Here is a 26,866-nt window from a genome sequence, read left to right on the forward strand (position 1 = left end):
CAAAAAAAATTTGGGACACAATGTTTTAACAAAGGGCAATAATTCTGTAATAAAGGGGTTGCAGGCCCTGAGTTTAGTATACCACACATTGTCTTAGAATGACCAATGTATATATCAAAATTCATCATCCTTCTTTTTGAAGGCATAGTTTTGCTCCCTACACAAAATTTTTAAAAAGGGCAATAACTCTGTTATTAGTACACTGCACAATGTTTTTGGATGATCAATGTATACACCCAATTTCATTATCCTAGTTTCACTGTAATCAGATTTTAATTTAGACACCAAATTTTTATAAAGAATAATAACTCCATAACTGAGGGGTTGCAGGCTCTGAATTTGGTACACTGGACATCACCTTAGTATGACCAATGTGTATGCCAAGTTTCATGATCCTTGGTTAACTCTTGGCAAAGTCATAACCCAGACATGAATGGATGGACCAATGGATGGAAAAAGGCTGTGACTGTATGCTACCCTCGAAAATTTTTGGGGGTTCTTTATATTTAGATTAATGAATACATAGTCAGAGCACTTAAAACATTTATGATCACTGAAATAGTGATTTACAGGCAAATTTATCGAATAGATAATTCTTAATACAGTGTATTTCACCAGCAAACAGTTAGAAGACATTATAAATAATAATAATTGTAAATTGCATCTTAAAATATTTCTGACATTTCAAGAATGCTTTAAATGCATTGTTAAATTTAAGAAACAGAAAAATATTTCATTCCTTGTTAATTGTGTTATTTCATTCCTAATTAATTGTGTATTAGCTCACAGCATGGATTTTTTAAGACATGTATTACTCAAGTAAGGAAATATTTTTTTTCTTTTCTAAAATATCAAGGACTTACAAATATTTATTTATTAAGAGGTCCGAAGGGCCTGTATCATTTACCTGTTCTTGGACTTATACTTGATTGAACAAGTGTATTCGGTAACTTTCATTTTCACATCAAAAATTTGTAGCCCTTCATCTTTGAAAGCAACTGACCAAATATCAAAACTCCAAAGAATAAGCCATATGAACAAAAAGTTATGAATTTGACCTCTGTGACTTTGAACATGGTGAAAGTTATTCTTTTGAACAAACTTGGTAGCTATTCATACAAGTAAGCTAAATGTTCAATATCATGACACAGGACCTCGTGGTTATTGAGAGGAAGATGTTTTAAGATTTTATCATCTTCATCACCTGTGACCTTGAAAGTGAATCAAGGACATTCATCTGAACAAATAAGTAGCTCTTCATCTCAGTTTACTAGAGGCCTAATATTTTCACCAAGTGCTTTTGCTTCTTGAGAGGAATTTATTCAAATAGGAAAGTTGCCACCAGATAGATTAATGACTAACTGACAAGGGCTGCCATGGTATAGGCTCACATGGTCTCAGACAGGTGAACTAAAAACATTAACCAAAATGACTTCAATGCCCTGAAAATTGATGTTACAATAAATGCTTTGAAGTCTGTGTCTTAAAACTGTTTGTACCACATCTTAAGATATACCATGAAAAACAGCAGTGTAAAGTTTAGTACAAGTAAAGTGGAACAGAAAGATATCTTAATACTTTAAAGACAATAGCACATCCAAAAATGTTTAAATTAAAGAGCCCGTAATGTAATTGAATACAAATCTTTGAACTTCAGCAGCAACTCCACTGGTCTGAGTATACAAAGCACCAGTTTAGTCATGTACGTAACAAATGGCTGTTGTGATCCACTCAGGAAGTAGAAAAAGGCCATTTTACACACATGTGTAAATATTTCTATAAACTATAAATAGCTCCAATGAGTTAATAGGTGTATACAAATGACCAGAATACATATATATGTGTTACCGTTGTAGTTGAAAAATCTGTATACAATCACAATGTTGATCCAAATATGTTTGCCTTATTGAGTATTTTACTTTTATATCCAGCTACCTTTATTGGTAATTAATTTAATTATCATTATTGTCTTATATAATAATGTCTAATGAGGTAGATGTTTCACACAATGTGAAGTTAACAAGTCCAAAAACTGTAAGTAGGTCAAAATATTTCAAGCTGCAGATGTCACCATGTAGATACACCCAACACCCAACTTTACTGAAGTCCAGAAACTATAAATAAATGAATCCAACTGTGGATATTATCTTAGAGGGACACACAACAGTTGTTCTTTACCAAAGTATAACAAAAAGACAAAAATATGTGAATCCAGTAACATTCAAAAGATTTAGAATAAAGAATCATACAACATACCAATCAAAGTAGTAAAAATGTAAGAGACCATATCAGGATTTGTACCTACTAACATTCAAATCAACTTATCCAAAATGTCTAACAATTAAAAAATATATGTATACATGGTACATTTATGTGACTTTGAGACAAAATATCTGAAAAAAGTATTTCACTTTCTGTGATTTTAACAAGCTTCAATAATTTGTTTTAAAAACACCTCCGTTTGTAACTATATGTAGTATGATTTTAACCTATTGATATACATGTATATAAAAAGTAAGTTTGATGTAGATAAATGGTAGGCTGTTTTTACTCAGCTTTGAGATCACTGTATAACAATCCTATATTGGCAAGTAGGACATATACACGTAGGTATAAATCTAATAAGCTAATATGAATTCATCAATAAATTACTTGTATTTTGAAATGCCCTTTTCATGATGAAGAAATCATTCTTGTATACAGTTATATTTTAAATTACTCTCCTATCAATATCTTATGCTACTGGCAAGACACATCTTTATTTAACCACATTTTTCATTAACATTTCCACAGCATCCTTTCTCTTCAGGACCCGGGGAGCTTTGTATTGATTGGCAGACGCTGAGGTAGTTGCTATGGTGAAGTCGCGGAGTTTCTGGAATGTACCAGGGCTGACTATATGAATCCTCATTGGGTGAATACTACCTTTCTTCCTGAATGACTGGTATACATAGGACTGTTTACATAAAGACTCATCCACCTGTCGATTAGTAACTCAGAATCAGTTCTGTTATATAATAAATATCAACATGACTTTATCCAACACAAAACCTGAATTCATCTCTATAACGTAATTAGTTATCAAAATTTATTCTCCAAAAACACAAAAAATTATAAAATAGTTTTATAGATTATTTTATCACTTAACTGGGATGTTGATGACATCATATGATTGTAGCGGTAGTGAAAAGTGTAGAATCTACATCAAAATAAAATTTATCATACCAGGAAGTTAGTTTTAATAAAGGTTATAAGATAAATGGAGTCTTACTCTTGTGCCGATGTAATATGAAATATATTAAACTCTAAAGATAATATGATATGTCACTTGCCTAAATATTCATGACTTATCAAATTTTGGGACTTATTTTAACAAGGCCAATCAGAGACTGGTTATTCTCCCAAAATGGGACAAAATTGAAGTATGAAAAATAACAAAAGGAAATTAGAGAGTTACGATTCTTATGCACTGTCCTCCTTCATTTTGAGATTAATCTACCTATGAAATTTCATGTTATACCTCTTATAGGTTTTAGTGAAATGCTCTGGACAAAATTTAAGTATGAAAAATAACAAAGGGCAATGACTCCTAAATTATGCAAAAGAGAGCTATGGTTTTGGTGCACTGTACTTCTCATTGTTGAGATCTATCTACCTATGGAGTTTCATGTTGTCACCACTACAGTTTTAGTGCAATGCTCTGGAAAAAATTTAAGTATGAAAAATAAAAAAGGGCAATAACTCCTAAATCATGCAAAAAAAAAAAAAAGAGTGATGGTTCTTATGCACTGCAATTCTCCTTGTTGAGACTTATCTACTTATGAAGTTTCATGTTGACACCTAGCACAGTTTTAGTGTAATGCTTCAGACAAAATTTAAGCATAGAAAATAAGAAATGGCAATAACTCATAATTTATGCAACAGAATGTTAGTCATAGTGCACTGCACTTTTCTTTGTTGAGATCTACCCACTTATGCAGTTACATTGAAACCTGTTATAATCTTAGCGTTATGCTCCAGACAAAATTAAGACTCTAAATAATTTTGTTCTTAATTCCATATTTTCATAAAGCAGAAATGTTTACTTACAAGATTCCTCTGTTCATCAAGCAAGACAAAATTTGAAGTTTCTTGTTCGAGTTCAACAAAAACATGGTAGAATGGAACATAACTCTCCTTGTCTTTCGGATCTGATGGTGTAAGCATTGTATGAAATTATCAATACAGCATACATGTTGTAAAACACTACATTTAATGGTTATGTTACAATACAGAAATATTATTTTGAAATAACGACTAATTGTGATGAACAGCCACAAAGGGCCACCAGTTCTTTCTCTTCAGTGGGTTTCTTATCTGAAAGTTAATGCACATGGTATGTTACTTAGAAAAACCTTTATCACATTTTCCCCACTGATAAGTTGAAGTGCTTTTGTCTCTCCTCCTTTTATTTGACAACATTTCTGACCATACATACACCTACCCTCTTCCTCCACCAACACACTCTCAGCACAGCAGTAATCCACCAGCTTTGCCCCAGGCCAGTGAGCCACGCCTTCTGATAAAGCTTTGAATAATGCCACTTCAGATGTTTTCTCCCCTCGTACATTCAACAGCTGGCCCTGCCTGTATAACATTAATGACTTCAAATACCACATCATAAAAAGTGTATTTATGATATCATAGAATTTAAGATACTGAAACTCGCTGGACTATTCTTTTCAAATATCCATAAGACTTTTTGGAGCTATATGGATTTAAGATTATTTTCATCCTTTTGATCCATATCATATTACATATTTTTCCATGTAAAGAACCTCACTATATATGTAACTCACAAGCTTGAACTTGGTAGAAGAAGAAAAACTCACTGCAGAGTAAAGATGGGACATTATTACATTCTTAAATCCACTGTATATTGACATAAGCATTGATTAGATTTTTTGTTGAGTCCTTAACTCAGTAATATAACCCTGCTTTTTTAATAAAACTTGTATGTTGACTGTATAACATTATATTCACCTTGAAGTCACAATGATTGATCAAGAACTGACTGATTGGATATAGTGGCCGTTACCTGTTCCACTCACCTGTACATAAACTCAATGACCGGACACTGATTGTAAAAGTCCACAACTTTGACAACATCTCCAAACCTGTACCTCATAAGACCTGATGCTGTAGTGATGACTAGTTCATACACACGTCCTCTCTCCACCTGTAATACATCTTTCTCATAGACTATCATCTAGACAATCAAAAGCATTTTTGTAATTTGTTTTAAGAAAACTTGCTTTTCTATCAATTGTTCCATATAATTCATATATCTAATTGAAACTCATCCAATCTGATTATACCATGACATTTATCAAATGTATTTGTTATTTCTCAAACGTACATTTAACAATAGCAATAACCTCAAAAAATTTAACCCTAGTACAGGAGTTTGTTCTCATATCTAATTAAATACATGTGTATAAAATGATAAGAAAATTTACCTGATCCATGAAGTAAGTTTGTGGTTGATCTTCATCACTGTTCTCCACAGGAATGAATTCACAGAACATTGACTGTGGGGCCAGTAGGTAGTGACTCGGTCTCTCTAGGGGCCAGATATTCACCCCTAAAAGTCCCTCAGAGGCTGCATAAAGAGGGGAGTAGAGGGGGACCCCTTTGCAGAAAGTTTCTCTCAGCATGTCACCTTGGAGGGCAAATGCCCCAGTATCTGTTCCTAACACAACATTGCAGTTTGGCCATAACCTCTTAACCAAACCCATTCGGCCATCTTTGAATGATGCTCTGATCTCATCTGCTCTTCTTATGTCAGGTGATAATGACTTATCTAGTTCAGATCTAATCCTATCATCAATTTTAAGAGAGGCACTAATACAACCTTTCTCAATGTCATCAGCCAGACTTTCCCAATGATATTCAAGGGCACGCAGTGCATTGTACACTATAGAGGAAAAATTAGCTTCTAGGATTCCAATATTACGATCTCTTATGGCAAACAGTAAATGAACATATAATGCTTCTGGTTCACTGAGAATTTCATATCCAGCACTTGGGGTTGAGTAAAGACTCAACATTGCCTTTGAGTTTGCAGGGGAGGATGAATTAGGACCAACAGGTATCCCTGAAGGTGATTCTCTCATCTTGGGGGTGTAAAACAGTTTGAGATTCTTTTGAATTGATTTAGAACCTGGATATGCTTTGATCATACTATTATATGCTACAGCTACTCCTTGCAAGAAAAATAGTATTCTTTGTTCTTTGATCATTGGTATAACACTACTTTTACCAGAGGTTCCTGAAGTGACAGCAAAGATGATCGGTTGCGCTGAAGTCAAGATATTTTTCTCTCCTGACATCATTCTATTAATGTAATCCTCATAATGACTGATTCGTGTCAGAGGGTGACACTTCACAAAATCTTCTCTTGTTTTTACCTCAGAAAATTTGTATTTGATACCATATTCTGTATCCTTATTTTTTTTAAGTCTTTGGAAGAGAATTTCGTTTTGTGCAGCTTTGATATCTTTGGTGCTTTTGTCCATTTTCCATTGTTGGTACTGGCCAGCTACAGCAAGGCCAGCATTGGCAATGTAATGGTTTATCTTGCTTCGTATAGTGTAGAAGTGCATCTCATCAAAATCTCTTCTATAAAAATCTATAGTCAATGTTAAAGTCACTATGCATACACCAAGCATAGAAGCTGAAAGACAAAAAATTAATGATTACAATAAAGACTACATGTGTAAACATAATGAATATGTTATGATAGCATACATATACTCATTTATCTGATAAATATGCATGAAACATCGTAGTTCAATATTTATGAAATATATTTTTGTAACACAAATTTTTTATGGAATATCCCAGTGCCAATCTCATCTGTTAGCTCTGTATCACTTAACTTAATTACATTCATTACATCTATGAACTTTGATTATAATATTATACCAAACATATCCCCTGATTGTCCTTGCAAGCTTTTACACCTTATAAGTGTGTGAAGTTTGATGAATATCTCTCAAGTAACAGTGACCATGACCTGGACCCAACAACTCTGAAACTAGAAGTTGTCTAAAACATTTTGGTTGCTTGTGTGTGAGGTTTGATAAAAATCTGTCAAGGAATGAAGCCACCAGAATGCTGAGGATTTTAAAAAATAGCAAGAGTGACCTTCACCTTGACCGGTCAACCCTTCAACTCAAAATTGTTCAAGATAGTATTATCATTTGAAAGTGTTAGAAATTTTAATTTCATAAAAATTCTATACCGACTGGAGCTATTAGAGTGCTGACAAACTTTTGATTTACTAACAAGCATACACAGACAGAGTGGCAGTTGGGTTAAGGAACTAACAGAAAAGAAGACTATAAATGGACTAAATGATAGCTAGTGATTAATTGTAGGTTCAGTTGTATTGTATTAATTGTGATGTAAAGACTTTACTAGGTAAAGACCTCATGCAGCATCTGCTGTTATGTCTTGATATCACAAATGAAAGTAGCATGCATGCCCCCAAAAGCATTACCTTTTAATATTTCATTATGAATACAAGCTTGTTGCAAAACTTTGTTGACAATTAATGGTGTGTGTCATTTGGATATTATACATGATGAATATTACAGCATGTAATATACATATATCAACAGTATCATTATTCTAAATTATGACAAATACCTTGTTACTGCTAAAACATTTATCTAAATTGCCATTTTCTGCACATGCTCAATATTTCAAGCACATGCTTTCCTTAGCAAAATGACAGAAAGAGTGATAGCTTGTAACACTTTAAACAACACTGATGCCAACAACAGTTGAGTTAATTTCATAAATACCTTTTTTTTGGTTCAGAACTGTAATAAACAGAATGGCAGAATACTTTATGTTTAAGATATAAATAATGTGTACAACTGAATTACCTGCCCATAACTTTGCCAGGACAGAGCCCCATGTGACAGTCACCAGGAAGTGACAAAAATAGATTCCAAGGATAGTTGCAGCCACACCCACACATACACCCCACTTCATTGTGTTACCTTGCAGGCTGGTAACACAGGACGGATGAACATAAACTTTAGCCTTTATCACTCATCCTATTTTGTAAAATTCAAATCCATCATATTTATATGTACATTTATAGAATATGACTAATTCGCAAACTTCAGACTGGAATATGTTTAACATATACATTGTACTAATAATATATGTTTGATAAATCTGATACAAATAATAATGATTTTGAGTGGCTTTCATAAACAAACCAGTCTGAGGTATGATGCCCTTTCAAGCATATTTATATAGCTTTATAAAACTACCTTAAATTTTAAAAAGTCAGGTAATTTTTAAGAATAAAAAGAAATGACTAACTGACCTTGATGAACTGTACTTTGATGCCTTAAAAATAGTCATGACAGTAAATCTTTTGCTGCATGAGTCTGATGTTCTGTCAGTAAGAATCAATAAACATAAAATTGCCCACATACAACATGGACTTGGGCACTTGGCACAACTTACCAAGCCACAATCCATGTATATTTATATTATATAAATTGTCACTATAGACAATGTGTGGGGTAGTTTTGCCAAGTCCCTTGGTAGTATACTAAAGAATATTTTCCTTAGTCGAGCAGTAGAGTGTTTGCCTTGAGACTGATGAGTCGCTAGTTTGAACTCCAATGGTAGCTGGGCGTTTTTCATTACCCCCTTCTAATACAACAGTATAGTTTCATAGTGATTATCAAATATTATTATAGACAGGGTGTCGATCACCTGTGATGGCAGTCAAGTACAGGTACTTTACTCGATGATGAAGAAAGTACGAGTATATATTTCCTATTCATTCCTTTCATACAAAATATAAGATATTCAAAGTCTTAGTCAAATATATGCATAAATGACGTACATATCAAAAGACACAGCAAGAAATATCTTACATAACTTCAATTTCGCAAACTGCCTCGTGAACATTACAATTTACTGCCTGATAACTATCTTAAACGCGTTTTCTTAATCGTAAACCGTTATTTTATTATATATAATATAACCTGTATTTAAAAGCGATGTATTGGCTACAAAACCTTACATTGACAACTGTATATATTTTCACTTACCGAAACCGGCGATTTTTTCTCAAGTGAGTTCGTGTGTTTATTAATTTGACCAATCAGATACGTGCTGATACCGGAAGTTCGATGTTTGATATTATGTACACGAATTTCTTCATTCTAATATCTAAAGGAAGAATATCAAAAAGCAGGAAATAGTTGGGATAAACAGGTTTGTTTACACCACACCGTGTAAACATGATTTCAGAACATGATACAACACCTGATGTGGATACAATACTATTTACCGCATTTAAGAACAAACCGAAAGTACGGTGTAAAATAATAAAGACGGAAAGGATTGTCATCCGGAATATACCATGAAAATTACAGTGTCAACAGAGGAGTGCGCCTGTACAATGACATGTTCTATATCACAAAAGATAATTACCATATTTAATCAAAGCATTGATTTTAAAGGACAGATGTGCAGAAGACTGTATTTCCTTGGGTGATATATTCTTACTTTTGTTTCGCCCCACTAATTTTTTTTCACACCGAGAGAACCGCAAATGTTAACCAAAAAATATTTTGAAGCCGATTGAAAGAAAAGCGTTTTTTTTTTATTCCAATAGACAAAATAGCGACGATCTTGGTAAATTCACAGGGAGACAAAGCAGAGATTATCGATGTTTCGACAAAACGATGATTATCATTATTTCTAAGTATCACAAAAAGAATTCAATTGCACGGCAAAACGAAAATCGTTGTTACTCCGCTCTAAGGCGGGGTCGACATAGTGAAAAGAAAATATTTCTGTGTTCCAAGAAGGGGTCGCGCAGATCGATGATTAGGAGTTTGAATTAGTATCTTAAAAGAGTGACGTCAGGTTTCAGTTATCTGGTTTTTTTCTATTTACTTATTGTGGCCAGGTGAACTATTTCACCTAATTTAATAATGTATTTTATTTTCAGTTAATTTACCGTATTTGTATAACATGAAATAATTATGTTCTTTGTAATTATTTGACGTATTTTATATATTTGTACATGTAGGTCAGGTGGTATATATGTACATGTACTGGTGTTAGTATACAGGTGGAAACTGCTACCCACTTACCTGTAGAGAGTACCTGTGTATATATGTTTGATATATAGGTATGGTCATGTTACCTACCCGTCTATATATATTGTCCAGTGTTACATGTACTGTCCATGTCTTTTCTGCATGATATTTGTGAGTAATGTTCATAACTAACCCGACCTTTGACATGAACTTTTAAATTGACCTTTTATTTTATTGGCTATATTTTTGGAGGGAAAGTTCTTTGTCCAAATTGTTTTGGGCAGAAGGAAAATAGCTTTGGCTAGAGATAGATGTGTTTCTCACCTCTCAGTACATATGATTTATCCAGAATTTTGTAAGAGCCAGCTTCATAAATGATCGGGTTAAGGCGTATGATCCTCAACCCATAGTTAGGGTTCAATCTTTATACGACTTGTACCGCTACTACTTGCATTATATGGATTGCGGTTGGTGAATATCAATAAAGGAACGAACCCGACCCGGTTGTCCTAGTCGTTATTTTCGTAGACCCTTGTGCAACCCGGTTACATTATATCAAGATGTTGCAAAGCCTTGTATACCATTACAGCAAAATGAATATCAAACCCAAAGTATCAGGTGAAATCTTATCTCGTCAAGGCAAAGTCGCATATTATTACAGCAGTCATCAAGCCACATCAAGGCCGCACATTGATCACAGCAAAGCCGCACCATGATCACAGCAAAGTCATCACTATCAAGTCACAGCAAAGCCGCACCGTGATCACAACAAAGTCATCACTATCAAGCCACAGCAAAGCCGCACCATGATCACAGCAAAGTCATCACTATCAAGCCACAGCAAAGCCGCACCGTGATCACAGCAAAGTCATCACTGCCAAGTCACAGCAAAGGCGCACCGTTATCACAGCAAAGTCATCACTATCAAGCCACAGCAAAGCCGCACCGTGATCACAGCAAAGTCATCACTGCCAAGTCACAGCAAAGGCGCACCGTGATCACAGCAAAGTCATCACTATCAAGCCACAGTAAAGCCGCACCGTGATCACAGCAAAGCCGCACCGTGATCACAGCAAAGTCATCACTGCCAAGTCACAGCAAAGTCATCACTGCCAAGTCACAGCAAAGGCGCACCGTGATCACAGCAAAGTCATCACTATCAAGCCACAGCAAAGCCGCACCGTGATCACAGCAAAGTCATCACTGCCAAGTCACAGCAAAGGCGCACCGTGATCACAGCAAAGTCATCACTGCCAAGTCACAGCAAAGGCGCACCGTGATCACAGCAAAGTCATCACTATCAAGCCACAGCAAAGCCGCACCGTGATCACAGCAAAGTCATCACTGCCAAGTCACAGCAAAGCCGCACCGTGATCACAACAAAATCATCTTTTATCAAGCCACAGCAAAGCCGCACCATGATCACAGCAAAGTCATCACTGCCAAGTCACAGCAAAGCCGCACCATGATCACAGCAAAGTCATCACTATCAAGACACAGCAAAGCCGCACCGTGATCACAGCAAAGTCATCACTATCAAGTCACAGTAAAGCCGCACCGTGATCACAGCAAAGTCATCACTATCAAGCCACAGCAAAGCCGCACCGTGATCACAGCAAAGTCATCACTATCAAGCCACAGCAAAGCCGCACCGTGATCACAGCAAAGACATCACTATCAAGCCACACCAAAGTCGCACCGTGATCACAGCAAAGTCATCACTATCAAGCCACAGCAAAGCCGCACCGTGATCACAGCAAAGTCATCACTATCAAGCCACAGTAAAGCCGCACCGTGATCACAGCAAAGTCATCACTATCAAGCCACAGCAAAGCCGCACCATGATCACAGCTAAGCCGCACCGTTATCACAGCAAAGACATCACTGCCAAGTCACAGCAAAGTCGCACCGTGATCACAGCAAAGTCATCACTATCAAGTCACAGCAAAGCCGCACCGTGATCACAGCAAAGTCATCACTATCAAGCCACAGCAAAGCCGCACCGTGATCGCAGCAAAGTCATCACTATCAAGCCACAGCAAAGCCGCACCGTAATCACAGCAAAGTCATCACTATCGAGCCACAGCAAAGCCGCACCGTGATCACAGCAAAGTCATCACTATCAAGCCACAGCAAAGCCGCACCATGATCACAGCAAAGCCGCACCGTGATCACAGCAAAGTCATCACTATCAAGCCACAGCAAAGCCGCACCATGATCACAGCTAAGCCGCACCGTGATCACAGCAAAGTCATCACTGCCAAGTCACAGCAAAGCCGCACCGTGGTCACAACAAAGTCATCACTATCAAGCCACAGCAAAGCCGCACCATGATCACAGCAAAGCCGCACCGTGATCACAGCAAAGTCATCACTATCAAGCCACAGCAAAGCCGCACCGTGATCACAGCAAAGACATCACTATCAAGCCACAGCAAAGCCGCACCGTGATCACAGCAAAGTCATCACTACTAAGCCACAGCAAAGCCGCACCGTAACCACAGCAAAGTCATCACTACCAAGCCACAGCAAAGCCGCATCATGATCACAGCAAAGTCATCTCTACCAAGCCACAGTAAAGCCGCACCGTAACCACAGCAAAGTCATCACTATCAAGACACAGCAAAGCCGCACCGTAACCACAGCAAAGTCATCACTACCAAGCCACAGCAAAGCCGCACCGTAACCACAGCAAAGTCATCACTACCAAACCACATAAAACCGCACCGTGATGACAGCAAAGTCATCACTATCAAGCCACAGCAAAGCCGCACCGTGATCACAGCAAAGTCATCACTACCAAGCCACATAAAACCGCGCATTATCACAGCAAATTCATTACTTATCAAGCCACAGCAAAGCCGCACCGTGATCACAGCAAAGTCATCACTACCAAGCCACAGCAAAGCCGCACCGTAACCACAGCAAAGTCATCACTATCCAAGCCACATCAAAGCCGCATCGTGATCACAGCAAAGTCATCACTATCAAGACACAGCAAAGCCGCACCGTGATCACAGCAAAGTCATCACTACCAAGCCACAGCAAAGCCGCACCGTAACCACAGCAAAGTCATCACTATCCAAGCCACATCAAAGCCGCATCGTGATCACAGCAAAGTCATCACTATCAAGACACAACAAAGCCGCACCATGATCACAGCAAAGTCATATCAAGCCACAGCAAAACGAATATCACACAACTGCTTACTTTTCTACGTGGTTTTAATGGGAAAGTCGATTTGAATAATACACGCTCTTTGATTAAAAGTTTTTATTTTTTCACCACTCTTTTTTTTCCATGAAGATTATATCATAAAAATGTCGTTATAATGTTCTTTTATCCAAAAAACCAACTTGCCCCGACACGTGTGTAGAACAGACATACATTTGTAACCACCTGGTCGTTATTCTCGGACGTCTACCAATGTTATAATATTTGGCTCAAGGTTATGATAATCAGCTAGAGCAAACACATAATTTAATTCCATTGAATTGGTGGTTAAGCAATCATCACCATGGACACGTCGGTGTGGATGTAGGAACAGTATGTAACAGACTAGTTTTTGTCCGACGTTTAGTTTCTAACTTCTCATAACCAGGTAATAGATTTTTCTCAAGAAACAACATGAAAATACCAACCTGTCAACACAATCATTATTCAAACTCAGTATCAATAAAACTAGGACAAAATATAAACAAAAACGGATTTACACGGAAAATCGTGAAAAAGTACAAGAATAAGACCAGAGCACGACAAATGTGTATACCGAGATATTTTCATTTGACTGAAGCTCGTACAACGACACTGTTTTGTTATTGGAAAGACTGTTTATATGTTCAGCCAAACTACCTTAGATAGATTTTACCTAACCTCAGTCAAACGCATACCAGTTAGAACGCGAGAACAATGCTAGAGTTCCTTAATTTTCCAAAACCGTCGTCAGAGATTCCACTTCTCATCACACTATTAAACATCCTCTTTATCACTGGACACGTAATTGCTCATGGATAATAAACAACCATAGTTCAAAAAGAAAACATCCGTGTTTACTTGAATATAATAATTTTATTACAGAATTCATATATAACGTTCACAATAGATAGATCGGCACATCCAATAATGACAACCCTTCCCCAGATCGGCAGACAGTATAACAATAGTTATCCCAGTAACTTTATCGAAATCTCGTACATAGCTTAGTGACGTAAACGAGATCTGTCCAATCAGCAGAGATATATTTTATATTTTGCAAAATTTGACCAATCACTTTAGTTTTATTACATGAAATTGTACCAATCAGCTAAGATTTACTCCATATCAAGTTAACTTTATCACTTAGTTGAATTCTATAACCAGGCCATCTTCTTAATTGACTAATCGCCACATTACAATTAAAGGTAAGAAACTTCCCATACATCAACGGGATATTAATATTTGATATCAATATCCATCTTATTTTCATAAATGAGGATGGAAATAATTTGTTTAATGAAAATGATATGTATGCAGCGGTGTATTTGTGTGAAGATTGCTACTCGTCTGGGATATCCTTCACTCTCTTATCATTATTTCTTGTGAAGAGCTCTAGAGATCATCCTCTTCATGTGTAGATTCAATTTTCATCGATAAGATAAAAATCGCTTCTTGGAATTTTGACTGAAATTGATTTTTTACCGCTATTTCTTGGGAGAAATGGAACGAACTTTAAAAAGGTTTCGTATGGGTATGTATCATTTTCCTTTGGTATCTAATGTTTGATGTTCAGTTTTGGGTACAATCGGAACATAAGGTCTACAAAAGAATACATATGTGTCTTTCATATAGACAAATGATCCAACAAAAATTATAGACTAGGTTTTCATTGCTACTTTCTTATCCATGTTAAGTCTTGAGACTGACTGAAAAAGGCAACCTGCAGTCGCTGATTCAAATCTTTAAAAAAAAAGGGGGGGGGGGGGCGGCGCGCTTTATATTCATGAATGACATGATGCCCCTCTATAGCTTCAGGCCGTTCTTATGTGGCTGAATGAATGAGAACTAAAGAACTTTTTTTTCTTTTTTTTTTTAATGAATTCTAGCATTTATGGATCAGCCAGTGACTGAGATATCCCCAGCTAGAAATGCAGTCTGTCATGATTGTCATGCGGGACTTTTCTTTAACGGTGTCGATATGATTGTTTCCGAAAACATCATCTGATTATAGATGGTCGGTTTTGAACACGAATCATACTGTTGAAATGTGAAGACGGATTCTGTAACAAGGCCTGTGGGTTACCAATCTCTATCACCTGTCCGGCATCCATGACAAGTACGACGTCACAATGCAGTACGGTGTTAAGTCTGTGGCTGATCGTCAGAACGGTACAGTCGGAGAAACTGTCACGGACAGTATCTTGGATCAAGGCATCTGTGAATGTATCGGTGGACGCTGTGGCTTCGTCCATTACCAGAATCTGAAGGATTTAATGGCTTTGAAATGCACCGATATTGTAGAGCAAAATAAGGGAAAATGTAATATTTTCAAGAAGGCGATACCAGGATATTTAAATGTTAGTGTGACTAAATGCTATATAATCCAATTGCAGTTGTAAAATTGAAATGAGTTTCTAATCCCTCAATTCTAATCACAAACATTGATACCTAAGATAAGTATGCTATGTTTTGTGTTCATTTCGCCGGATAAAGTGTATTTCAGATCTAAAATACAGTGTACAAGTTTGTTACACCTGCATCATCTCATCAAACTTCTATGCAGAAACCATATATTGTTTGTAGTTTTCCAACATACAGTGTTTCATACTTTATAGCATTATCGGTAATGATATGTACCTTGAAGACATGTATCATTAGATGCATTATGAAATATGCGACTAAGGAAAAACATAGGGAAACGACTCAACCGAGCACTTTATAAATGTGTTTTTCAGCTAAAATGACCTGCAGTGATTGAGGATTTCAATATTGTGAAGGATTTTTCATTTGTTTCCTATTTTTTTTTTTTTTTTAGAATTAAATATTTTTGCAATATTGTTCTTTCAATTCTGCACCTTCTTACCTTGTTTTGACGCAAAATAGCACGTGCCAGACATATTAGTTGTCGTTCTCCCACCGAGAAGTTTTCTCCGTTTTCCTCGATAGATAAGTCAAGAGTCAGACCAAGACGGTTCATCTAAATCATAATAAGCATGCAGGCGTTTTACTCACAACATTGACACTACAAGAACCATAATAAGCATGCATGCGTTTTACTCACAACATTGACACTACAAGAACCATAATAAGCATGCATGCGTTTTACTCACAACATTGACACTATAAGAACAAATTTAAACCAAAGCAAACATGGTGAGATGTTACAATGTAGCATGATTGTGAGCAGGACAACGATAGATCTACAGTTATCCACTAGATCGTTCATTTCAATCGTTAAATAAAAGAGGTTTAATACTTCTTCTTTAATGTTATTACATAACTCTTCAATCTATCACATTAAAAAAATATATATATGAATTGATTAATAGTTCATAGATATTAAAGCATCATCTATTTTGTTATATACTGTATTTCAACTAATATACTTTTTCCTTCATATTGGCCTGGTCCAGTGCTGCCCAGACCTGTTCGTCCGTATACTTTTGAAATGGATCCAGGTTGTACCTGTGAAAGTGAAACACTTTAGCATTGTCAATAAATCTGTCATACGATGTAGAAGACAACGAATTATGAAAGTGATTTGTTGAAGCTTGTTTGTCATAAATGTTGTAATTTGCTGATAGAATATCGCTTTAAGTACAAAATGGGTTTTTACATGCTTTCATAGTAAATTTTAAAAAATTCTGCTATATGTTTAATTTTGTCCCAGTGATAATGAAAACATTAATCTCTGTAGGATGTCGTTGCATAATGCATATAGTATATTACTACATAGCTGTTCTATATAAGAAAAAGTAAAACACTTAACCGCTATTACCTGCCTTAGGTATATATATTTTATCGTATTCCATATGTTAATTAAAAACGTATATCGATGATAAGACACTCATATTTAATGATATATGTTATGTCCCATTTATGATGATTATATTCATTTCATATGGAAAATGACAATGATATACTTGTAAAATAACGCCAAAGATTTAATCATTTTCCGTAATTAAGCGCAGTGATATATCACACGAGCCAGAAATTAGCTAGGATATTGTAATAGGAAAGTCTTTATTAATTTTACAACAGAGGGAAACATATCGTAAGCTATGACGCCATATTAGGAACAAAGATATATGTTGTGTTATTGTGAACGTTTGTATACCACTCAGCGATAAAGATTCACATGTACAATAAAATCCTTGCCTTAAGGTACCAGCGAACAGAACAGGATCTTGTGGAATCGACGCCAAACTTGAACGCAGAAGTTTTCGCGGTATTGTTCTAATTTCGACGTCGTCTATGAACAGGTTGCCGTCAGATAGATCGGCCAACCTGAACAGGGCAGCAACTAACGACGATTTCCCTGTACGAGTAACAAATAATTCTAATATCACGGAAAAGCTCAATTAAAAAAACCTGCTCTTATTAAGATTGAGCAAATTAACGTTCACGTTACGAATATCTTTATTAGCCAATGCAATTTTCAGATAATACGGAATCTTCATTAATATAGTTATATAGATATTAGGAGGTCAGCAAAAAAGCTTTTGACTAATTAAGTTAATGAATATATAAGAAAATCGTTTTAAATAAGAAAATACAATTAAACACTGTTTTCACACTGCAACAATTGAAAATCAAAACGTATCTTACCAGCTCCCGTTCGGCCGACAATGCCAACCTTTTGTTTCGGAGGGATATCGAGGTTGATGTTCTTCAGTACAGGGGCCATACCATCGCGGTATTTCATTTCCACATTTGAAAACCTTATACCTCCTTCGCTTGGCCATTTTTTATCAACCTGAACAATCCCAGTCTCGTCTTCTATCTCGAGATTCTGAAAAGTAATTGGCAAGCACCATGCCATCACACACAGCGGTAAAGGAAACCAAGTAAAAGTAAAAAAAGGGGGGGGGGAGGGGGGGGTGCGGGGTTCCAGTAAAGGTTGGGGATTAAAGACTATATCAAACATACGAGAAAACAAAACTACGAAAACCAGTCATTGCTTGTATATTCTATCCGACAATTCTCATCAGTATACACAAATTTGTGTACCTCATACTCATGAATTCGTTCGATGGATGTAAACCTGCTTTCCACTTCATTTATTGAACGGCCGAAGAACGGGATAAGTGATGCCACCTGCAATCAGAAAACACTCACTTGACTTAACAAAGCGTGTTTAAGGAACATTTTCTAAAAGAATTATGTATATGAGTATTATATCATAATGAATGAGAATCGGAAAAGTGAAGACTGCCAAAATAATATCATGTAGATCTGTATATATTATCAGGTATACATACGTTTGTACACATAGTCAATGACAGCGCTGCCAATGCAGGAGATATAGAGCCTTTGGTGAACACCACGATGATAGTTGTTATAATTGTCACCACACTGCCCCCAATGTCTAATCGAAGATTCATCCACCTCATGCTTAAGTCCATCAGGAACATTACCGCAGAGGTCATATCTGATAGCTGTTTACAGCTACAATGGAGATATCATAAACTAATGACATATCTGATAACTGTTTACAGCTACAATGGAGATAGTATAAACTAATGTCATATCTGATAACTGTTTACAGCTACAATGGAGATAGTATAAACTAATGACATATCTGATAACTGTTTACAGCTACAATGGAGATAGTATAAACTAATGACATATCTGATAACTGTTTACAGCTACAATGGAGATATCATAAACTAATGACATATCTGATAACTGTTTACAGCTACAATGGAGATAGTATAAACTAATGTCATATCTGATAACTGTTTACAGCTACAATGGAGATATCATAAACTAATGTCATATCTGATAACTGTTTACAGCTACAATGGAGATAGTATAAACTAATGTCATATCTGATAACTGTTAACAGCTACAATGGAGATAGTATAAACCAGTGTCATATCTGATCTCTGTTTACAGCTACAATGGATATATCATAAACTAATGACATATCTGATAACTGTTAACAGCTACAATGGAGATAGTATAAACCAGTGTCATATCTGATCTCTGTTTACAGCTACAATGGATATATCATAAACTAATGTAACACACAGATGTCATGTCTGATAACTGTTTACAGCTACAATTGAGATATTTAAAACTAATGTAACACACAGATGTCATATATGACAGCTTTTTACAGCTACAATGGAGATATTATAAATTAATGTCACACACAGACGTCATATCTGAGTTTTTTTCAAACCATTCAATGTAGTAATATTATATTTTATGTATTGACATTATATATATATTATTATGTACTATTTTATGTCTTCAGTGGATTTCAAGGATGCTATTTTACTTATTAGCAAGCTTACGCTATTCTTCATTAAATACATAAAATTCACTCAATGTTTTAACAGTTTAGATATTCCGCATTTAATGACAATAGAGACTCGGTAAGGATGTAGATTTCAAAGCAGTTGAATATGACCTGAAATATTCGACTCAGCAACTCACCCTTTCATGAAGTTGTTTTCCTGTGAGTAACAAACGATGGTGCTTAGTCCATTGCATGATGTGGTCACGTGACTAAGCAGTGGTGACCTTACGACATTTTCAAGGCGCTTGAAATTTCTTATTGGAACGGTCCCTATGATTTTAATGATATAGAAGTAAAATCCAATGGCAGCTACTGCGATGAGGAACAATGGATAATTGTAAGCAGTGGTGACAAGGGAGATAATTCCCATAATTATGCCTTGGATAAGCATGTCCATCATATGGGGGATAAATGTATCAGCTGTAACAAAAGAAGGAACGTAACTATAACTGCCAGATAACTTCAACAAGACCAATCCAAACGTCATTCTTCAGCTTAAACCGAAAGACGAAGTAGGACAATTAGGTTAGATTAATATAGTTTAGATGATAGATTATGCAATACTTTAATTCAACAATGTTAATAGTATTTCTCATTTCCATGCGACATTTCTCTGTTTGAGAAACGAAGTAATTTGTATCGTGATGGGGCTCACAATCATTAACATTGACATTAACTATATAATACACGGACATATTAAATATCGATACCAACCGTCTTCTACATCTCTTGAGAATCGATTCAGTAGTCTACCCGATGGATTTGCGTCGAAATACCGCATTGGCGTACTCATTATTCTGCACACTGCATTGTTATGTAAACTTACACTAGCTTTTATTGTCACCTGCATAACACAAAGCTCTTTCTTCATTACTTTGCAAAAGTCTTCAAAGTAAACGAAAAAGGAACAGACGTTACATTGCAATTACTTAATTCATTTTATGCCAATGCATCATGGATTTCTATTGAAAGGAGATTCTAGAAGTTATTTCTCATTGCCACAAAAACAATTGTTGGAAAATTGGGAATCATAAAAGAAACTTCGGCATAACCTAAGAGCAGAGTAATAAATATTGGGAACTTTATGTCTTCCATGATATTCACATGGTTGTGTAGTTTAAGATAAAAGCAGTCTGTCACATATGACCATCATCTCTGATATTGTAATATTACATATTATCACATATTATTCGTAACGGATACCATATTTCAGTGAAAGCAAATTATGTGGTGTGAAATAAATTCCCTCGTATTGACCGATTCATATTTTATAAATGACTGAATTTGAGGGAATTTTACATATATCAATCATTCGTTGCATCAGATAAGATTACAGAAATAACATGGACGCGTTTGAATATATTTATGGTGTGTTTTCCCCTATCATGAAATATTTGCACAGACAGATAGTTTACGAGAAGACACAAGCGTTCTTTCCCCATTTTTGAAGGCAATTTTCTAAATTCTACCATATACCTTTTCAGATCATTTCTAATTTCGTATTGTGTATAGATAACGTAATACCAAAGGACATCAATTTTATGGTGAAGTGGAAGTTTGCTACACGCATGTATCTTACCAGCCCCGCTACTACTCCTTTCAATGTCGCTAGTCCAAGTATTCCAACAGTCGAAAAAACATACACAGTAAGATACCAGTTTGTTCCGTCTGAGTTATCATCCAATTGCAAGAAGGAAGTTACATTTGCTTTCTGGTCTGTTGCATTCCCATCGGATGATACATTTGTACTTGTACCATTGGGAATGAAAGAAAGTGTTTCAGGCGCTTTAGCATTCTGAAATGTTTTATTGGTAATCGTTATTATTTCCCCGTTTCCGTATGCAAAAAATAAATGAATTTGTGTGTTGATACTGCGAGCACAATAAAATTTTATCGCATTTTCACGTATTGCAATTACTTAAGAAGCGCTTTTTGCGCAACCACATGTTAACGTAATGTCATCTGCACGAAAGACACTAAAATATATTACCTCCAAAATATGTACGTTTACAGGAAGTACAACATTCAAATCAATTGTCTGTAATATTAAGTTATAGTGAGCAATACTTACTGCCTGCTTAATCCAAATTCCAAGCCACCAGTCAGTAAATGCGACAGAAGAAATAGAACATACATACAGTAGAAGCACAAAAACGGCGACAATTTTGCCTCCTGCTGCACGCACATAGCTCATATATGTTTCCATGCTGATTTCGCCAATCTTTGAGGTCTCTCTGTCTGTAAGAACACCTGAACAGGGCCAAAAAGAACGTATTTAAAACGCCATCATCGTAATACCTTTAAAGTGCCCTTCGTAATCCTCTAAAATAAGTTCTTTTAATCCATATTATGAAGTTAACGTTTAAACGTTTACACATCATAAGACATAACAATGGATATCTTTAAAAGAAGGAGACAATTAACACAGATTTCGTTATATATACCTTTACCATTACAGCTGGAAGACGGTACGGAATATCTCTGTTGCTTAGTTGTGTTAATATCAGTGGATCCTTGATCTATGTCATCTTCTAATAACGTCATATTGTCTGGAATTAGAAAACACCAATTTTGCAAGTGCCTTGCGTTATGTTATGTCTTTGATGTTCAACACGACCGATATTATAATCGATTTCTAGTTACAAACTTATGGAATTTAATAGTTTAGGCATTTATTTTTAAAATCAAATGATGTATAACTAGTTGTCAGTCATTACTTGTTCTTAATATAAACTACTTTTGTTCCGAAGATATTTTGGTTATCAGGAAAATCCTGATCTTTCGTATATAAACCTTTAGCAGTCGCACGTTACGAAGCAAAAGAGAAAAGATTCCATTACTTTCATCGCACATATTTTCCATGTCGGAATCAAGTTGTTGAACCAATTTTGCGTAGTGTCCGTTCTTTGTTAACAACGACTGACTCGATCCGTGCTCGGCTATTTCGCCACCAGCCATGACATATATCTCTTCACATTCCTTTAAGTACTGCATAATGTGAAAAATAACAATGGAATTGTATTGCTAATCCTAACTTTACAAATTATTTTCATGGATTCTCCGTCTATTCACATGAAGAGTTTATTTAGTATTTTCTTATGAACTTCGTTTTGTGTAAATTCAATATAAAATAGAAGTTACAACTCATTATGTAGTTACCTATGCCAAAGCATTAGTTAGACAGCCAACAAAGCAGCATGTATAAAGTCATCGGACACTTTTGGTATAAATACATTCTAGATTTATTGAGGAATTTATGAAAGTCTTCCTGGAACTTTTCTTTTAAGAGATATAAGGTATGAGGTCCAATATTTTTAACCCTTGAACGCGGAATTGTATCAACTAACAAAACTATTTCACTTTTGTGTGACGTATACTTTGCGGGAGTTCGATGAGGATTTTTGTATAAGCTTGTACGGTTTCTTTACCTGGAGTTGGTGAGTGACCAATACAACGGTTTTATCTTTCAAGACTGTATGAATGCAATTATGGAATAGGTGCTGCCCAACATGACCGTCAACGGCAGACAGGGGGTCATCTAAAAGATAGATGTCGCTGTTGCTATAGACTGCACGTGCCAGACTCACGCGCTGTTTCTGACCACCACTTAGGTTCGTTCCTCTATCGCCTATCTGAAAGTGAATGTAGTTAACAGGGATTATGTAATTTTGATCAGAGCCTTTAAACTTGCTATGCTATTATTTCTTACCACATTTCAGTCCCCGATTATGATGCTAAAGACTGAACAACTAACCTATAATGCAAGGAAATCTGTCATTTGCTATGAAGGATGATTTAAACAATAATAATCTTAGCTATATGGATATATTCTGCAACTTGCCGCTATTCAAACGAGTCGAAACACTACATGCAGCTTATATCAAACCTTGAAGACTAAAGCCCACCAACAGAGGCTATCCCTTATATTCTAATGTAGTTCACAAAAACAAAGATTAACAAAGGGATAACAGAGAAAAACCGACATGATAACATGATCTTAATCCCAACACAAATTCGACGTAACTAGTGGAAAATACCAACGAAAGAGGACCCCTGTAAAAGTTCAAGGAGAATGCGATTAAATGTTCTGGAAGAGTAAGCGTTTTCTGCTTCAATACTGAACCCCGCAATGTAAATCTTGGTTAACCAAGTAAGTGATGTCACATGGTGACAGGATAAGCAACAACAGAGGCATCAGGCATACTAACGAGCATCAATTACGTACAGCTTCATATCACACAGAGAAATAAAACGTTCTTCATAAAAATCATGACGACAACCGTAAAATGTCAGTATAATCTGCATCATCCTGTATCTCTTGAAAATTAGTATTGCAAGTTTGTTTGTTATGAAGTTGCCGACTTGTCTCGAGTTAACTGCGACATGTAATCTCCATATTTAGAATTTAATTAATAATGGCCAAAACATAAATTAGACTTAATAATATCTCCTCCATCCAGGACTCGTTAGCGATGCAATGTTGTCTTTTTTCAGATTGATATGTTCATCTAACCGGGCATTCTCCATGAATGGGTTATTAGTACTGTAGAGTCAAACAGACTATGGTGACAGATGGTGTTAAGTACTATAATAATAGTTAAAAAAAACTTATATGCATACTTCAATAAAATACATATTAATTTATTATCACACACATTCTTGTTTAATGTCAGAATATGTATGATTCAATAAATATTATGCGAGGTATGTTATTTACTAATGTGAAGTGTTTTTATTGTTTACTGCTAGAGATACCATCTGCGAATAACTGAACTGTTACAACCATTATTAAAATGGCAGCAGTAATGAATTAGAGGCAAGCCAATTCTCCTAGTTGGTGTATTTACAATTTTTCAATGAAAGACTTATGATGACCGTAAAATGTCATCTCTCGAAAATTAGTATTGCAAGTTTGTGTGTTACGAAGTTACCGCCATATATCATGTCAGCTGCGACATGTAGTCGTCATATTTAGAATTAGTTTAACCGTGGCCAAATTTTTGATTTTACTGAATATATAATTCGCCCATTCAGGACTCGTTAGCGATGCAATGTTGGTTTTCTGGTAAGGTCGAAGAATTTCCTAAACACAACATTTTCCTCCCTCCGAGCATTCTCGATGATAGACGGTTAGTCAAGTAAAGTCAGGTAGACTATGGTGACAGGTGATGTTAAGCACTATAGTAATAGTAAAAAACTTATTATTTATATTTTTTGAAAAATACATATTTATAACAGTACTGAATTGGAGGCAAGTCAATTCTCCTAATTGATATATCTACCAGTTGCTTTGTTATTGAGTACATAATGTACATATATCCACATTACATATATTTGACTAGAACATTTACCCATTGTAAAATCTGGTTGAAGAGTTAATTTGCATGTACAGAAGGCGTGTACGTATGTTTTGTTTGGTATTACATTAGTGGTGTTTTATCATCACGTAAAATGACAACTGCCAGAACTGTTTCATTGTGTTTGAATAAAAACAACATATTTTCATGTCGTCATATGCTCTGTTATATCACCAAATGAAGAGAAATTGAGTGCGAATGTAGCTAATTTAGATTTTTGTATCAGCCTGATCTCATTAGTAATGCTGTTTTTATTGCCATTTGATATGATATTCTTACACGTTACACGTGTTTAAGTAAGCTACTAAAAAACGAAAACTCATGTAGGTTTCTCTATATTCTACGCACGAATGAAAAAGTCTATTTCCTTTACATATGTAAAAAAAAAAAAAAAAAAAAAAGGTGAGCACATTGGTACCTCAGTTAAGTCACCATTAGCCAATTTTCGGAGATCAGGTTCCAAACCACATGCATGTAGAACTTCAGAATACCTGATGGAAAAATATCATTTAATTTATTTCATTATTAATTAATGCCACCCAATTACCATTGCTTGATTCGACTTACGTTGATTAATATGATATATACCAGAGCTTTAAAATAAGTAAACAAAAAGTAGTGGAACAATAAGACAGCCTTTTGTGAAAGTGTTGTAGCTGTGTATAAACAAGAGTCAGTAAAATAATGTTCTCTAACCTTAATGAAATCCGCTTATTTTACATAGGACAGACCGACCAAATTCGACAGATTTTGTAATGAATTGATGGATTTTACATAATGCGTTGCGGTTATTGTAGAATAGCGTACATATGGAATGAGGAGGTAAGGTTTTTCTATAGTTTACCACTCTTGTTTATAAGGCTTTCCGAAGAGGATGTTTTCTCTCAATGTCCCGTGAAATATCCAAGCTTGCTGTGCTACATATGCCACTGTTCCATCAACAGCAATATGACCAGAAAACAGTGACATCTTGGATTAAAACAACACATCATTTTAGACGTCGATGCAGATTAAACATATTTACATTGAGGGCTTTGATTTGTATTTCGAGGATAGTATGTTAAATGCTAATAGTAATGCAAAAATGATAAGTTTTGAGTTATTACAATTGTAGATATTAACAAATACTTCAATATCTTTTCTGTCATATTTTCTATCACATTTGTCTCATTTTGTTTAATTAAATATATATCTTGTGCCATGCCTCTAACAATAACACTTACCCTTCCAATTACTGCTTGTAATAAAGACGATTTTCCACTGCCCACTGTGCCACACACACCGATATGTTTCCCCTTGTAAAGGACATCACAGAAAAAACCCTGATTGCTGACAGCAGGAACTCGCAAGATATTCATATTAAACAAACAGAACAACAGTAACGTACAGACATAGGGGGATCTTACTGCATGTTACTTGTATTACTACTTATATTAGCCTTTTGATTTGTAAAAATTACGTTTATGTTCTATAGTTATATCTTAATATAGGTCATCATGATATGCAGGTTAAAATACCTAAAGAAAATCTACAATATTGTTATATCTGGGTGTGATATATAATTGGAATACTTGAGATTACAAGATATTGTATCAATGTGTGAGCTTGGTAAACAATGTTTGGTGACAGTATATCATATCATTTTGCGTATTTTAAGGTTCTTTTACTCACCTTATTGACTCTGATATTGATATCACGCAGTACAAGCGATGCCAATGTGATTTTACGTTTACTTTCTAAATATAAAATGAAACATAAAATCTTTTTAATCACAATGCATGTATATATCTAAATGTATTTTGGAAATTATTATTGTCATCACTTTTTTTATTCATTATGGTTAGTAACTTACCATGTAAACCAAATTTCAAAAACGTTTGTATT

At 35.4% G+C, this 26,866-nt stretch overlaps 2 protein-coding genes across 2 annotated transcripts; both read right to left on the bottom strand.

The window, feature by feature from the left end:
* Window positions 1-707: 707 nt before the first annotated feature.
* On the bottom strand, window positions 708-8,093 carry LOC132545588 (GH3 domain-containing protein-like). The gene is made up of 6 exons (XM_060209279.1): window positions 7,935-8,093; window positions 5,499-6,715; window positions 5,091-5,218; window positions 4,484-4,626; window positions 4,090-4,190; window positions 708-2,980 (listed from the first exon to the last, which is right to left on the bottom strand). The coding sequence occupies exons 1-6, from the start codon at window positions 8,041-8,043 to the stop codon at window positions 2,759-2,761; spliced, it is 1,920 nt and encodes a 639-aa protein (XP_060065262.1). The 5' UTR covers window positions 8,044-8,093; the 3' UTR covers window positions 708-2,758.
* Window positions 8,094-15,315: 7,222 nt separating this feature from the next.
* On the bottom strand, window positions 15,316-26,224 carry LOC132545476 (ATP-binding cassette sub-family C member 5-like). The gene is made up of 17 exons (XM_060209158.1): window positions 26,206-26,224; window positions 25,827-25,951; window positions 25,401-25,473; window positions 23,054-23,257; window positions 22,466-22,613; window positions 22,070-22,174; window positions 21,697-21,875; window positions 21,205-21,420; window positions 20,340-20,469; window positions 19,763-20,045; window positions 18,580-18,766; window positions 18,329-18,415; window positions 17,927-18,110; window positions 17,477-17,636; window positions 16,705-16,783; window positions 16,182-16,295; window positions 15,316-15,579 (listed from the first exon to the last, which is right to left on the bottom strand). The coding sequence occupies exons 2-17, from the start codon at window positions 25,949-25,951 to the stop codon at window positions 15,316-15,318; spliced, it is 2,538 nt and encodes an 845-aa protein (XP_060065141.1). The 5' UTR covers window positions 26,206-26,224.
* Between the last annotated feature and the right edge of the window lie 642 nt (window positions 26,225-26,866).

The sequence above is a fragment of the Ylistrum balloti genome, unplaced genomic scaffold (genome assembly GCF_031769215.1).
Source record: "Ylistrum balloti isolate Yb309-2 unplaced genomic scaffold, AGI_CSIRO_Ybal_v1 Utg369850, whole genome shotgun sequence".
Taxonomy (NCBI): domain Eukaryota; kingdom Metazoa; phylum Mollusca; class Bivalvia; order Pectinida; family Pectinidae; genus Ylistrum; species Ylistrum balloti.

Excerpts from the sequence above, each read along its gene's own strand:
- LOC132545588 (XM_060209279.1), bottom strand. The coding sequence starts at position 8,043 with ATGAAGTGGGGTGTATGTGTGGGTGTGGCTGCAACTATCCTTGGAATC. Across the intron at positions 6,716-7,934 it reads CCTGGCAAAGTTATGGGCAG|CTTCTATGCTTGGTGTATGC; the intron begins GTAATTCAGTTG and ends TTTGTCTTTCAG. Across the intron at positions 4,191-4,483 it reads TGTGTTGGTGGAGGAAGAGG|ATCCGAAAGACAAGGAGAGT; the intron begins GTAGGTGTATGT and ends TTACACCATCAG.
- LOC132545476 (XM_060209158.1), bottom strand. The coding sequence starts at position 25,951 with ATGTCACTGTTTTCTGGTCATATTGCTGTTGATGGAACAGTGGCATAT. Across the intron at positions 22,175-22,465 it reads GGAAAATATGTGCGATGAAA|ACAATATGACGTTATTAGAA; the intron begins GTAATGGAATCT and ends TTCTAATTCCAG. Across the intron at positions 16,784-17,476 it reads CTGTTCGCTGGTACCTTAAG|GTACAACCTGGATCCATTTC; the intron begins GCAAGGATTTTA and ends TCACTTTCACAG.